The sequence below is a fragment of the Pristis pectinata genome, chromosome 20, assembly GCF_009764475.1.
Source record: "Pristis pectinata isolate sPriPec2 chromosome 20, sPriPec2.1.pri, whole genome shotgun sequence".
Classification (NCBI taxonomy): domain Eukaryota; kingdom Metazoa; phylum Chordata; class Chondrichthyes; order Rhinopristiformes; family Pristidae; genus Pristis; species Pristis pectinata.
Window position 1 is genome coordinate 35501880 of NC_067424.1, and position 15823 is coordinate 35517702.

At 39.4% G+C, this 15823-nt stretch overlaps 1 protein-coding gene across 2 annotated transcripts in view; it reads left to right on the plus strand.

Moving 5' to 3' along the window:
- Positions 1-6515: 6515 nt before the first annotated feature.
- The window catches only part of LOC127580687 (cryptochrome-1-like), a 46928-nt gene continuing 37620 nt past the window's right edge, over positions 6516-15823 (plus strand). The window contains exons 1-2 of one of the 2 annotated variants that reach the window (XM_052034441.1): positions 6516-6818; positions 12718-12826. In XM_052034441.1, coding sequence (XP_051890401.1) covers positions 6661-6818; positions 12718-12826 — 267 coding nt within the window. In that variant the 5' untranslated portion in view covers positions 6516-6660. The remainder of the gene's footprint in view (positions 6819-12717; positions 12827-15823) is intronic. The other variant, XM_052034440.1, reaches the window with a different exon arrangement.

Sequence of the window (15823 nt, forward strand, 5' to 3'; positions counted from 1 at the left end):
GATAGTGAAGAAGGTTGTCAAAGGATACAGCAGGATATAGATCAGTTGCAGATATGGGCAGAGAAGTGGCAGATGGAGTTTAATCCAGGCAAGTATCAGGTATTGCACTTTGGGTGGTGAAATGCAAGAGGAATGTATACATTAAGTGGCAGGACCCTTAGGAGCATTGATGTATAGATGGATCTTGGGGTCTAAATCCATCATCCCCTGAAAGTGGCAACACAAATAGATAAGGTGATAAAGGCAGCATATGCCTTCAGTCAGGACATGGAGTATAAGAGTCAGGAAATCATGGTGCAGTTGGCATAAACTTTGAATAGGTCACTTTTGGAACATTATGCAAAGTTTTGGTCGGCCCATTACAGAAAGGATGTGCAGGCTTTCAAGAGGGTGTAGAAGAGGTTCACCAGGATGCTGCCTGGATTAGAGAATTAGCTACAAGGAGAGGTTGGACAAACTTGGATTGTTTTCTCTGAAGCATCAGAAGCAAGACCTAATAGAGGTTTATAAAGTTATGAAAGGTATAGATAGGGTAGATAGTCGGTCTTTTTCTCAGGGTAGCAATGTCAAATACTAGAGGACATAACTTTAAGGGGGGGGGGGGAGGTTTAAAGGAGATGTGTGGGGGTAGTTTTTTTCTTTTCAAAAAACAGCGATAGATACCTGGAATACACTGCCGGGGTGGTGGTGGAAGCAGACATGATAGTGAGTTTAAGAGGCTTTAGACAGGCACATGAACATTCAGGGAATGGAGGAATATTGATCATGTGTAGGCAGATAGATTTAGTTTCATTTGGCATCATGGTCAGCATAGGCATCATGGTCTGAAGGCCTGTTCCTTTGCTGTACTAATCTACCACTATGTTTAGGGCATTCTCCACACATAAGCAAATTCACTTGCACAGGCAACCAGTACACAATTTCCTACAGCACATATTTTTGCATTCTGAGTTGCTGACTACTTTAAGCAATCAATTCTGGGGTTATTTAAGTATTTCATGTAGCACTGCACCACAGGGTTTCTTGTTCTATCTCCAAAAATAAAGTAGAACTGGTGTCAATCTAGGTTTTGTGCTCAGGACTCTGGATTGGGACTTGAACCCACAATGTACAGACCAAGAAGAGTGTTCTATCGCAAAGCCGGGGATGGCTTGTTTAGTTTGTGTTTCGTGGTGGATCTTTTCCATGACATGTTCTTCTTGTACCTTTGGCTATCTTTCCAGTCACGACATAATCAAACCATTGACAATTTGATTTGTCTAATTTAAAAATACATTTCATCGTTTTTTCCAAATTAAATCAAAGACCAGAGCCACACAATACTGCAGGTAATATGAATTTTCTGTGTTATTACCATGCAGTAGACAAGCTTTGTGTCAGCATTAGCAGGACAAAGCACCCTGCTGAGTGCAGGTCATTGCTGATAAAGACAATAATCAATCCAATCACTGTCAAAAGCTTCCTCACTTGCATTTCCACTTCAAAGCAACAATTGACCTATTTTCATGAGGAAAAGCTACAATAATAAAGCAGCATCAATCCACTTCACTGGAACCGAGATCTGACAAGATAAACCAGACTCACTGTTTGTAAAATGTTCAGTGATCAACAAAGTTCAAACGTTTCCTTCATCTACCAGCTATTCAAACATCCCCTCAAAGGTCACATTTTTGATCTTTGGTATTGGTGGTTTAAATGAATAGACTGAGGCAGGAATTCAGTGATTCCCTGGGAAACAAAAAGTGATGCATTTCATTTGATGATTCAGTGAGGTTGAGCAATGATCCAAATTAATTGCTTCCACACACCCCCCCCCCACAGAGAGGGGTACCCAGTATGCATCTAAATTCTAGCCAGAAGGAAAAGCTGTTGCAATCGATTTTTTTTAAAATAAGAAAAGAAACATGCACATAACAAATGTCAATGTTATCAAGGAATTGATAATGAGTCATAACAGATGGTAATGAAGCGAAACCAGAAATGAGCGGTTAATCTTAACAGCAAAGACTGAACATCATGGCAGCACTTTCATTAGAAATTGAAAGGCTAAATGAGATGACATATTTGATAAAGCAGTTGTGAACATATTTTTAATAAAGCTGAATTTTTTAGTTTTTATTTTTGGTTCAGTTATTTTTTTCTTGGTTGGCAAATCATAATTTTGGATATTACAAAACCTTAAGAGATGCATCAGCTTTCTCTCTTTCAGTCTCTGTAAGGATAATAAATCAAAAGGAGTAATAATGTATGTGTATTAAAAATAATGTTATTTAATTATTTGCTTGTGCCCTGGTAACTTTCTTACAAAATTCTAGTAATAAAATTTTAAAAAGTGTACAAAACATTTACTTACAAATATGAATATAAAAATAGACATTGATTTGTCCACTTAATATTAGGATTCAAAAAATTCATTGTACAAAATATGGCACTCATTTTTAAGGGGTCCTCAAGATGCAAATCTGAGAGAAGGAACATTGTACATTTCCACCAGCTCTGGGCAATTCCAACAACAAGAAAGGTGGCAAATTTCAGCATTATGAACACTGCCCTTTTCGTTATCCAAATGCTGTAACGATGATTTGTAGTGGGCATGCATTCCATAAACTGAACCTGCCACCTCAATCTTCTTCCCAAGCAAAACAGTTAAAGGATAACCTGAAAATCAAAAAAAAGACTGCAGGTGCAGGAAATATGAAGCAAAAAGAGAAAATGTTGAGCGTCAACATCTGAGAACCTATCCAGCACCCAACACATTGATGCAATCACAAAGGCAACATGCCAACAGCTCTACTTCATCAGGAGCTTGAGGAGATTTAGTATGTCACCAAAGACTCTTTCAGATTTCTGTAAATGTACGGTGGAGAGCATTCTGACTGGTTGCATTGGAGCCCGGTATGGAGGCTCTACTGCACAGGATTGCAAGAGGCTGCAGAGGGTTGTAGACTCAGCCAGCTCCATCACAGGCACAACCCTCCCTGCCATCAAGGTCATTTTCAAGAGGTGATGCCTCAAAAAGACCACATCCATCACTAAGGACCCTCACCATCTGGGACATGCCCTCTTCTCATTACTACCATCAGGGAGGTGGTACAGGAGCCTGAAGACCCTGAACAGCTTCTTCCTCTCCACCATCAGATTTCTGAAAGGTCCATGAACACTACCTCGTTATTCCTTTTTTTGCACCATTTATCTTGTAATTTATAGTAATATGTCTTTGCACTGTACTGCTGCCACAAAAAAAATAAATTTCATGTCATAAGTCAGCGAAAATTAACCTGATTCTGAAAGACTCAGGTCAGGCAGCATCTGTGGAGGAGAAAAAACAGTACAAGTTCATTAGAACTTGAAAAGAAAGCAAAGGTAAGATTTTAAATTGCAGAGAAGTTGGGAGGGTCAAAGGTTTTGCCTGGGTCAAAAAGGGCCACGAATGGTGGCTTGTGTTGCTCCCTGTACTATTCTTGGAGTTGTAGTGCAGTGAAGATCATGTCCACTAGGCCTGTGGATGGATAGAATCCAGTGATTCAGGGAACAGTTCTTCAGCCATTGGGAGAAGTTGGTTGAGGAGAACACTGATGATGCATTTCCCTGTGGCAGAAAAGAGGGCAATCACTTTGTAGTTACCATAGTTGAATACATCTTTCTCAAAAGTGATCACCATTGCAGTATGAGGTCTGCTGGTGAGTCACCAAACTTCAGGCATTGTGTCAATCTACCATCTATCCTTTAGGTTCTGGGTTTTTTTTGCTTAACCTTTCTCTTCTGGTAGACAGGCAGAGCCCTCAGTTCACTAATCCTTCAAAAAAAAATCCATCTGGTTCCTCTTAAATACCTCTAATGATTGAGCCTCCACAACCCTCTGTGGTTGAGAATTCCTGCAATTCACCACTCAGATTCTCTTGAGAAAAGCAACCACTGACTGCACCCAAAGACACAGAAGCAGTTCTTATCCTGATGATGCCACATGTTGCTATCTTATGACTTTGAAACTTAGGAGATGCAGAAGTGTTGCCAAACTCCAAGGACATAAATATATTTATATCTATACTCAGATTTTGTGTAGCCTCTATCAAGGGATTCATACCACCTGTTTTCCTCTATGAATGCAGACCCCACCAGAAGAATACATTACTTACCCAAGTTAGCTTAGCCACAGCCACACAAAATAATTCTGTACCTCATTACAAATAATGATGGCTGCTGCACAGCTAATTCCTTGAACTACCCTGCTCCTGTAGTCTAACCTTAAAGCTATGCTTGCTTTGAGCACCTGCTTATAACTTAATGGCAAGAACTTGTGGAAGCATTTGACCAGGTGGAAAACCTGGTCCACCCTACCTTTAAAGATAGCATCAAATGACTATTGGGTAATTGACCTCCTGCAGGTTAGAGCTTTTAAGTTCAATTGCTTGAGAGAACATACCACCAGGCTCAACAACAGCTTTTATCCCACTGTTATCAGACTCTTGAGTGGACCTCATGCTAAAAGATGAGCTCAGTCTTCCAGTCTACCTTGTCATGGTCCTTGCACTTTGTCTTCCTACACTTTCTCTGTAACTGTAACATTATATTCTGCTTTCCTCTTTACTACCTCGATGTATTTGTGTATGGAATGATCTGTCTGGACAGGATAAACAAAAGCTTTTCACTGTATCTCAGTAGATGTGACAATAATAAACCAATTCAAATTCAAGGGTTCAATTCAGTCAGAAAATTTGAGAACTAAACTTAAATGAACCAGTTGTATAACCATAAAGGACAAACTGCCTGAGGAAGTTCAGTAAATTAGATTTAAAATTTTGTCAGTAGGTGTACAATGGCAAATGTTTATGGATGCATTTCATAATTCCCAATGAAAGATTCCACTTTGGAATAAAAGTACATAACATAGCCGTGGGTAGTGTGCTGAAAAACTGGGAGAATTTTAGGCACAGTATCAACACAAGGTCAAAATTTGATGAGACAAGAGATTCTGCAGATGCTGGAATCTGAAGTAACACAAAATGCTGGAGGAACTCAGCAGGTCAGGTGGCATCGATGGAGGGAAGTAAGCAGTTGATGTTTTTGGTCAGGACCAATAAAAGGGTTGGGGAAGGGGAGGAGTACAGGCTGGCAGGTAATAGAATCCAGGTGAGATGCAAGAAGCTGAGAGGTGATAGGTAGAAGGATTGGCAGGATAAAGACAAATCAAGTAGAAGGGTCTCAACCCAAAACATTGACTGTTTATTTCCCTCCCTAGCTGCTGCCTGACCTGCTGAGGTCCTCCAGCATTTTGTGTGTATCAAGATTTGATAGAGGGATCAGGTACAATGAGAATAATTCAGCAAGGAATATCTTAAAGTTTAGCAAATACTTCAACTATATAAAAAGAAATTTGAGTCTATTGGGGGGAAAAGGCAAGTTATAAGCAGGCATTAAGCAGATACTTTATATTTTTATTTATCATAACAAATAGAAATACACAAGTAGTGGGAAACAAAGGGTCTAATGACAAAGAGGAACTTAATGACAATATTCCAAAATGCCAGATTCTGAAGTAGTCCCAGCAGGTTGGATGATACTACCCAATTATATCACAATTTTCTGTATACTTGATGTACTCAACATCAAGTGTTGGGATAACAGGTTTATAGCTCGTTAAGGTCAGCAACTGAAAATTAAAGAGCCATAAACCTATTATCCCAACACTTGATGTTCAGTACATCAAGTATACAAAAAATCGTGATATAATTAAGTAGCATCAGCATGGTTTAATGCAAAGGAAATTGTGCTTGACAAATCTAATACTCCTCCCCCCCCCAATTAATGGAATTAGCAGAGAGCAGCAAGTTTCTACAAAGGTACACGGATAGGCAAGTGACAGATTTCCTAATGTGGTAGGGAAACAATCTTATTTTTTTTAAGGAGAGAAGGTAATAAATTTTGGCAGCAAGAGACATTCTGGTTTCTAGGAGACAAAATGCAGATACAGCAAGCAATTCAGGCAACAAGTGTTTATAGAGCCATAATCAAACAATATGGAAACGGGACCAGCAGCCCACCACATCCACACTAACCACCCATTTGTATCAGATCTTCCAGCAATTAGCCCGCAGCCTTTATGAGGGAGTCATCTAGACACCCAAAACGTCGTGAGCCAAGCTGCTTGCACCATTTTCTGTGGCAGTGCACTCCAGTTGGAAAATGGTCCCCCTCACATCCCCATGAAGTCTCTTAGCCCTTTGCCCTCAATTTATGTTCTCTACTTTTATTCACCTCTACTAATAAAGTTTATCTTACCTACACCCCTCAATTTTTTATACCTTAAAAACATCCCCGCTCCACGCCAGGTGGGAAATAGGTTATTACTGATCACAGACTCACTCACAAAGCAACTCACCCACCATCTGCGCCACTGAGGCTGCGAACAGACGAGCCGCGGGCGCTGGGTTTTAAACTGGCGAGGAGGGGGCGGGGCCGCCTTCCAGCCATCGACCAATCGTATTGTAGAACAAAAGCGAAGGAGGCGGGGCGGTGGGTGGCGCTCGTGCTGAGGAAAGCTCAACCGCCGGGGCGCGAGGCGGGAAAGGGGGTGAGGGCGCATGCGTGGGAGCCGCTGGCTGCAGCGCTAGGATGGGGATTTGCCCGCGCAGTACCGAGGAGCAGCGTTAGCGGGCGGAGATGGCCACTCACTCCATGCACTGGTTCCGCAAGGGGCTGCGGCTGCACGATAACCCGGCGCTGAGGGAGGCTCTGCGCGGAGCGAGTACTGTCTGCTGCGTCTACATCCTCGACCCTTGGTTCGCTGGCTCGTCCAACGTTGGTGTGAACCGCTGGAGGTGAGTGTGCCCATCACCACGCCGAGGGTGCAGGAGTTACTGGGCACTGAGTGCTGGTTAATGTGCCGTGAATTGTCTCTGCGTAGTTGTTGACTGAAGAGCAACAGTTTGCAATGGGGTCAGTTATGTAAGGCACTTATTAACGAGGTAGTTCCTTGTGGGTGTTGCTGTCCGTCTGTGCTAAGTAGTTCATTCAGTTTTGGTGGACTAATTGAAGTCCAGTGAGGCGAGTAGACCAGCAAGGACCATGGGCAGTGGGTACAGAATTGGCCAGGGAGCGCTCCAATGTGTATCCTGGGGTTTTTGAGGACCCATACTCTTTGAGGTCAATGACCTGGTCTTTGTATGACGGGGCACAAATCTCCTGTAATCCAAACGGGAAGTATTAAGAAACTGCATTTATAATAGTGATTTTAAACTTTTTTTATGTGTTGGAAAAATGCGAATCCTGGAAACGCTCAGCAGTTCGGGCAGTATCTGGAAAGAAGAACAGTTAACATTTCAGGTCGAAGACCCCATGTCAGGGTTGGAACATCTTTATTGCTGTTGTTATTGATTCAGTATGCATGAATAGTTTTCGTTTGATATTTTCATTTTACCTTGTAACACAGAAGGTCATTTGGCTCATTGAGTCAATGCAGACTGTCAGACCTTTCAAAAGAATAGTTCTGTAGAAAAAGTCCACGATCTGCAACCTAGACTTTGATTTTCTCTTTATGGATGCTGCCAGACCTGTTGAGTATTTACAACATTTTGTGCTTTATTTCAGATTGAATGGTTCAGTCTAATTCGTCTAACTTTTAGGGAAAGTTGGCAAAGGTTCACATTTTTATATTGCCTTTTTGTGTGAACTCTTTTGTGAGTGGGTCCATGTCTTCCCCCTCCTTTTAAAAGTAGACGTTTTCTTCTGATGTAGAATAACTCTGAGAACAGTGTTGGACAATACAGGCAGGATGAACAGCTGGTCTGGTGTAGGTTTGTTTTTAAAGTACTTTGGTGATTAATGGAGTGCAATTGAAATGTAAGTAATTCAAAGGTGATCAATGAATGAGATTAAGATAATGTTCCTATATATAATAATATCTGAAGGCACGAGTGAATTTGTTTCTCAGAAATTGCTCCTGTATATGTCTCCGTTTATCACTAAGTACTCTACCCAATAACTTTGTGCAATAATATCATGGCATTTAATGCATGATATTCATTATACTTTTCAAAGAGCTTGCTATTAATCCTTAAATAAAGCTTCTATACAAACTTGTATTTGGATTTATTACAGTTATGTTAACCTTCAGCCCCATCAGACAAAGATTTGATCTGAACAGCAATACAGTAGGACGCATATGTTTTTAAAGCAATGTTATTAGATTTTCTAGGTGGAAAATCATGCAGCTTTGTTACTGGGTGGGTTGAGGGGAGAGGGATGATATTGTGGGAAAGGGTTGGAAGTATTAGGTGGAGGGAATGTTCATGTTATAGAAGACAAATTGGATCCATATTTTAGCGGTGTAAGTGTTGGAGAGAGGCGGGTCAAAGTTTGAAATAATCACATTGTCGGTGAAGTATCCAAGTGAAACCAGTAGTCTCCAGCTCACTATGAAGAAAACCATGGTAAATCATTGTTAAATCTCCTATGTTTAGTTAATATGATATGCAGCTATGGGAGTGCTACTATTTTTCAATACTTCCCTGGATTTTTATTGTTTATAAAATAAGCGATTCCTTGGTTCCACATAAATGATGTCACAGGTGATATGTTTTTGATGCAGGTCTGCACCTCCTGAGTGCCACATTATCAATTGTTACAAAACAACTTCTAGTTGTAGTGGGCCCATAATGAAGTAAGAAGTCCCAAGATGCTGCACAAGAGTGTTATCAAATAAAAATTGGCACAAAACAATTTCTAAATGGCTGAGTAGGAGCAGAGAGAGCTAGTTTTGAATTTGCATTAGTGTTTGAAAGTGGCATGATGTACTGAGAGAACAAGAACAACAGGAGACTCTTGACATCATAAACAGAGGCATGTAATTAATATGAAAACAAGAAGGTTGTGCTGAATGCTTATTAAATCCTGGTTAAGCTGGTGGTTTCCTTGGGCCAAAGAAGACTGGGATATTAGGCAGAGGTTCACAAGTTTTGGTGTGTTTAGATAAGAGAAATGAGAAGAAGCTGTTCCAGTTAGTAAATGGTGCAAGGATTAGAAGAGATGGATTTAAAGTGTAGGGGAAAAGACACGTGGAGTACAAGGATTTTTTTTAATGCTGTGATTAAGATCTGAAACTTTTTTCCCACCGCTCTTGCAAGCAGAGTCTGTCAGGGCTTTAATGGACTTGAACTGCATGGGAATTTTTTTCCATACTCCCATACAGATGAGTGCTAGAAAGAAACTGGGAGTGAAATCCAGAGTTTGTGTCCCTGGTAATTGAAGGTACAGCAATAAAGCTGAAGCTTTTTTTAACATAAGTTTGGGTATGTTGGAGATGAGAATGGGGGGAAAAGCATGGATATGTCAGGGGGTTATAAGGTTGGAGGAGATTAGACTTGGGAAGAGGCAAAGCAATGGAGGATTTGAAACCAGGATGAGATTTTTAAAATCAAGTTGTGCTTAATAGACAGTCAATGTAGATCAACAGTAAATAAAAGTCAACGGAATGGCAGGTGCTGGAAATCTGAAATAAAAACAGAATCTGCAAGTCATGCATTTGGTGTTCACAATGTGGTCTTCACTCTATTGGAGAAACCTAATGTACATTGGGTGATGACTCTGTGGAGCACCTGCATTCAAACCACAGGGGTAATTTGGAGCTCCCCGTTACCTGCCACTGTAATGCTCCATCCCACTCCGGCCTTTTTTGATTGTGGCCTCTTGCACTGCTATAACAAAGTCTAACTTGAGCTTAACCTCATCTTCTGTCTGGGAATGTTGAAATCTTCTGGACTTGATATTAATACAATTTAAGATAACTTATTTTCTCTGTATTGCAACTGTAAGTCACCTATCTGTGATACTGGCTCAGTTTTTTTTCTCCATTAGCATAGCCTGACCTGCTGGGCATGGTCTACAGCCCTACATTTGGCAACTTCTGCTTTCCTTTGTATTTTCACTCTCCAACTGCTTTCAGTTCATAGTTTTTGTTCATGTTCCCTCACTCTCTAACATGTGGACCCCCTTCCTTCCCCACTGCCCCCCCCCCCCCCAGCCCATTGACTGGATGATTTTGTGAACTCTCTAAACTCATTTTAATTCCCATTTTTTTTTTAAATTGACTTGCATTCCTGTCTAATTTATCCATCTCTTGGCTCAATTCCCAGTAAAAGAAAGCTATGTGGCCAAGGGTTCAGGATGTCTATTTAACTTGTATTTTTCGAACATTCATAATTCAAAATGCTAACAACTCTTGAAGAAAAAAAAATGGAGATTGCAATTTATTGATGACTTTTTATTGCTGTAACCAGAATATATAAATGCAGCCTATTGGCTGTTTCTGAATGCTTTCAATTACTAATCTATCAGACCAGAATTGTGCGAAGTATTACTTATTGACATGTTTTTGGCAGCACTATTGTAGTTATAAAGAGCATAGAGAGTACTTTGAATAATTCATTAAAATATGAAAAGTGTGACGGATCTTCAAATTCAGAGTGAATTTTGAGATTTCCATTATATTGAATTATAGGGAGATTTTATTATGCAATTATGGAAACAACTTTTAGTTGTGCAGGACCTTTGATAAAAGTGATCAAAATAATCTCAGACTGAATCGCAAATGGTCAAGTTTCTGAATATCACTTGGGTACCTTCTAGGGCCAGTTCCATCAGGGAAGTTGTGTTTCCTGCTTCCTTTTTGCCTGAGACTAGCACGAACCACACATGAGGCCTTCAGAGCTTAAATCTCTAGGCCATACAATGCTGAGGGATAGATGGTATTCTATCCTCCTCTGAACCTGTTCGTCTGACTTGCAGTCAAAATTTGGTAAGGTAATATAATGCAATATACTGGGCTCTTAGTTCTGAATGTCCTATTTACTGAACTGCTCTTAGCAAAAAAATGTATGAACCTCTTACTTGATTAATATAATTGGTGTGTAATCCTAAATTGGAATAAATTTTATTTAATGAGTATAAAGCACAACAAATTTAAATCTGGCATTTGAGAGAAGTAATACCGAAAATGACGCAACTATATGTGCATCAAAAAACACTAAACTAAGAAATTGTGAGGAAAAAAGAACACGTAATCTGTTCACATGACTACATTTAGTCATAATAATCAAGTTACGTTAGCTGTAGAATATACAGCTTATAAGTACTGTTGTGAACTTGGGGATTTAGACTTTCCAACCAGTCAAGCAATTTAATGATCCTATTTGGCAGACAGCCAAAGTGTGTACATAGCTATTCTTTGACTGTTAAACTAAAGTGACATGCTGATGTTTTACTTAAAAATACAAGCCAAATGGAAAGAGCCAGATCTGATTTGAAGCAGTTTAGCATCTTTAATCTTCTCTATTTCTCTTCCTCATGGAAAGGGAAAGAAGTTTGTTTTAATTCATTAACGTTAGAACTGACTGCAAAAATACTTACTGGATGCCAGTTGAATTCCTTTATCAAATGCAGGAATGTCTTTAGTCAACCAGTCCAATCTATTTTCTGTAGGTGTTATGTTGTCATAATATATTTGACAATCCTCTTAAGTATTTGAATATCCATTGAAAAGCATAGATCTGCTTGCATCCAGGGATATGAAATCTCTTATCTTGAAAATTTTAAATTCAAACTGAATTTGTTGCTCTTTCCTGGCCTATTGTTATTGAATCATGAATGGAGCATTTGGAGATGAGTGTTGACAGTCTGTCACATTTTCATGAAAAGGCTATCAGCCACTGAATGAGAAAGTGGGCTATTCTGCTGGAAACCAACTAAGTTATTGGCCCCTGCCTGTCAGCTGAAATTAGACATTCAAATAGTGCATGTTTGGTAAATCCTTGTTACTTTCATAACCTTAGTTTGGGAAGCTGTCATATGCATAAAATTTGATATTTAAAATTAAGTCACTCTAGCAAAATATACATTCATAGTTTCCAAAAAAAATGTTCCAATACATTTGGTTGTGTTGCTTGATGAGGTACAGTATAAAGAAAAACGTGCATGCAGCTACATCACAGACACCTGGGTACAGGTAACACACAGAAGACAAATTCTACATAAATTATGCCATACAAAGAAAAAACACTGCAAAAACAAGACTGTAGTGCCAAAAAAACCCACAAAGACAAGTCCATAGCAGTGCAAGAGATGGTTTCTAGTGTTCCATTGCTGAGGTAGGGTCAGGGTTATGCAGGTAGGTTCAAGAACCTGATGGTAGTCTACCTGATGGTAGACTTAAGGCTTCTGTACCTCCTGCCTGATGGGAGCAGCATTCATTGTACAATGAAGTTCATTGTAAAACAAAAGGTTTCAAAGATTTTGCATCAGTTGAGCGGAGGTCTTACTGTTAGCTCCAAGAATGTTAGTTGTACATAACTCTAAGCACTGTTAATTATTTCTTTTGCTGTATTTGTCCCTATTTTCTCTCCTTCACCCAAACCTCCTTGTGCAGGAGTTCCCTTTCCATCCTTGTTGAGAGTCATTGAGGGAAAAATGCTTAGAAAGCTTTAGTTTTTAAGTCTTTACTATTTTGTATATATTGTAATGGGTTGCATGCAAGCAATGGGACTTGGTGGATTTCCTTCTATTAGTCTCAATGAATAGAAAATCTGAGCGATTTTGTTATGTGATCCTCCTTGCTATATTTTACTTTCTGAGCTCTTCCCATGTAGGACCTAGTACCCAAGTCAGATTCATTTTGCTTCTGTTTCAAAGTAAATGAAATGAATTAAGAACTTTTCTATTCATCAGATTCCTGCTGCAGTGCCTAGAAGATCTAGATGCTCGTCTTCGAGAGCTGAACTTGCGGTTGTTCGTTATACGTGGGCAACCTGCTGACGTCTTTCCTAGACTTTTCAAGGTAAGTTCTAAATGTCATGAAGTTTACACACTATAACTCTTGCCATTTAGATTTGCTGTAATTAAGCTCCATATTCTGTTAGTCCATTAGAATGAAACTTGAAATAACCTCGTCTCAAATCACAAGTATTTAAGTTTGCTGCTTTTGGATTGCAACTTGCCAGTTTCTGTCTTTCCTTGATCATGTTTAGTGACCAGTATTCTCCATCATTTTGTCCTGATAATGGTTATGGTTGTTCTCTGGAGTTAATATAATTTTATGGGAGTTTTTAATGGGGCATTACATTTTGATTCATTTCTAAGCTCTTGGTGCTTATAGGCTGGACTTTCTGTTCCAGTGCTGCTTTCAAATGGAGATCCTTTAAACCTTTAAATGTCCTTTAAAAGGACATGCCAGTTGCAAGACCCAGTTCACCAGGTTTTCTCTATAGCCCTGGAATGTTTTTGTTCCTCAAGAATCTAACCTGTACCCTTTATGAAATTGACAATTGGATTTGCTTTCACCTTGGTTTCAGGCCGTGAATTGTGGATCACGAGTACTTTCCTGGAAAAGAGTTCTCATTCCTTACCAATTGCCATAATTGTGTAACTTCTGGCTCTTGACACTTCTGCCAAAGGAAACTGTTTCTCTTTGTTGTGATTGTACACACCTCCATCTCATCACCTTTCAAACTTCTCTAAAGAGAACAATCCAAATTTCTTCAGTCTGTCTACATGACCGAAGTCCCCTATTTGCAAAGCCATTCTACTAAATCATTTTCACACTGTCTTTGCAGCCATACTAGTGATGGAGCTGAACCAGTGTTTTGATTAGACATTACTTGTTTTAGTATTAGAAGGTATAATTTGTAAAGCTCAGGATTCTGCATCTCATTTTAATCATTTTCTCAGCCTATCCTGGCACTTCAGAAATCTGTGCACATATTAAACCAGATTTCTCTTTGCCTTTTATTATCCTTTTAAATTATCTTCTTCATCCTACTTAAATATATATCAGTTTACATTTCTGTGTTAAATTTCATCTGTTTTTTTTGTATTTGACCATTCCACCAGTGTCTCTTTTGTGAAGGCATCTTATTTGCTTAAGTCGCAATTATTAATGTATCAATGAAAACAGTGATCCTAGTACTGATCCTTGGGAACACTGCTGTATTCCTTTCTGTAGCCAGTAAAACAACCATTCACTTAAGCTGTTTCCATATCTTAAACCAATTTTATTATTTGCCCATCTTTTTCCTTGGGTTTCTGTTAGGCTGATGATCATATCATGTAGCACTTCAAATATATTTTGAAAGTTCATACACACAGTATTAACTACATTGCTTTATTAATACTCTGTTCATATTAGTTAAGCATGATTAGCCTTTAATGAATCTGAGCTTTCTTTACTAATCTACACTTCAAATTGTTTCTAGTGCCTTCCTCACCACAAAGGTTTAATGTTTGGCTGGTAGTTAATGGGTTTATTTTGCATTCTTTATGCAATCCTCCAATCCAGGCTGCCACAGCTGTGTCTAAGGAGCATTGGAAGACTATTTTGTACCTCTGCAATTGTAATCCATAACTTTCAGCAATCTTGGATACATTCCATCTAGAGCTGGTAACTTAAATACCTTTAATACAGCTACACTTTCTGTACTTCACCTAGACTAGATTCAGGGAGCTGGAAAGGATAGAACCAGAGATCACAACCTAATAGTATGACCTATGCCATTTTGAACTGTGATTGGGAGAAATTTTTTCACCCTATGGATAGCAAGCTTGCGGAATTCTCCATCACTGAAAGCAGTCAAGGCCAAGTCATTAAATATATTCAAGGAGGAGGTACATATATTTCATAATGTCAAAGGGATCAAAGGATATTGGGAGGAGGCAGGAACAGGGTACTGGTGGGTGATCTGTTATGATCATATTGAAGAGAGGAGGAGGCAAAGGACTGAATGTCCTCCTGTTTTCTGTTTCAGTTTTCAACTTGACCATTACCTTAACTATCATTACTATGACCTTGGCATTATCTTCCTTTGTAAAGAGAGATGAAGTGTACTCACATAAGACCTTCAAGCATAGGTCTTTTTGACCCGTAAAAACTAGGCATATCTCTCCTATTTATGTCTAGTTGTTGTCTTGATTCTCTTTGTTAATTGCCAATATACGTTTGTATTCTCTTTGCCCTTGTTTCTCTTTTTACTTCCCCCTATGATTTTTCTGTATTTGGCCTGATCATTTTTATTTTCAACCTGACATCTGTCATACATTCCCATTTCTAATTTTATGATGTGCTGTCATTACCCATCTTATTCCTTGGGTTCCAGCTAACTTCCATCTCTTTCATCTGGAGAATTCAGGCTTTGCTTGTTCTATTTGGACTGTACTCAAACCACTTCCTCTTAAAGGGCTGCCTATTGTTCAATTACAGATTTGCTCACCAACTTTGATTCCATTTGCACTAGTCCAATCCATTTTGACTCCCAAAAAATTATAGTTCCGAATGAGTTTTTTTTTCTAGGTGGCCTTGTTCATAATTAGTCCAAGGCTAATGTTCAATTATCATTCTTCCTTGAATGTCCCACAGACAAAAAGTGGGACAATTAGTTCCCCACAAGGGGGTAGATACACTCTTATGAAAGGGTGAACATGAAGAGAAGGTCCATTTTTGTGGTATGCTTTTTGCTGTCAAGAATGAGCAGGTCTGGCATCTTAGCCATTCCCTCTATGGGATAAGGGAATTCCTCATGGTCTTCCACTCTCTCTAACATGAAAACCAGCATGCTAATGCACATGTCCCAACCTTGGAAGATATGGATAAAGCCAAGGAGAGCTGCTGCTTGGATCTTAAAAAAAATCACTTGCCCACATTCCAGAGGAAGATACACTGATCCTCCTGGGTGACTTCAAAGCAAGAGTCGGAAAAGAGAGAATCTTCTGGTAAAGGATGATTGGTAAGGAGGGAGTTGGGAAGGCAAACCCCCAATCAGGTTGTCCTCCTGAATAAATGTTT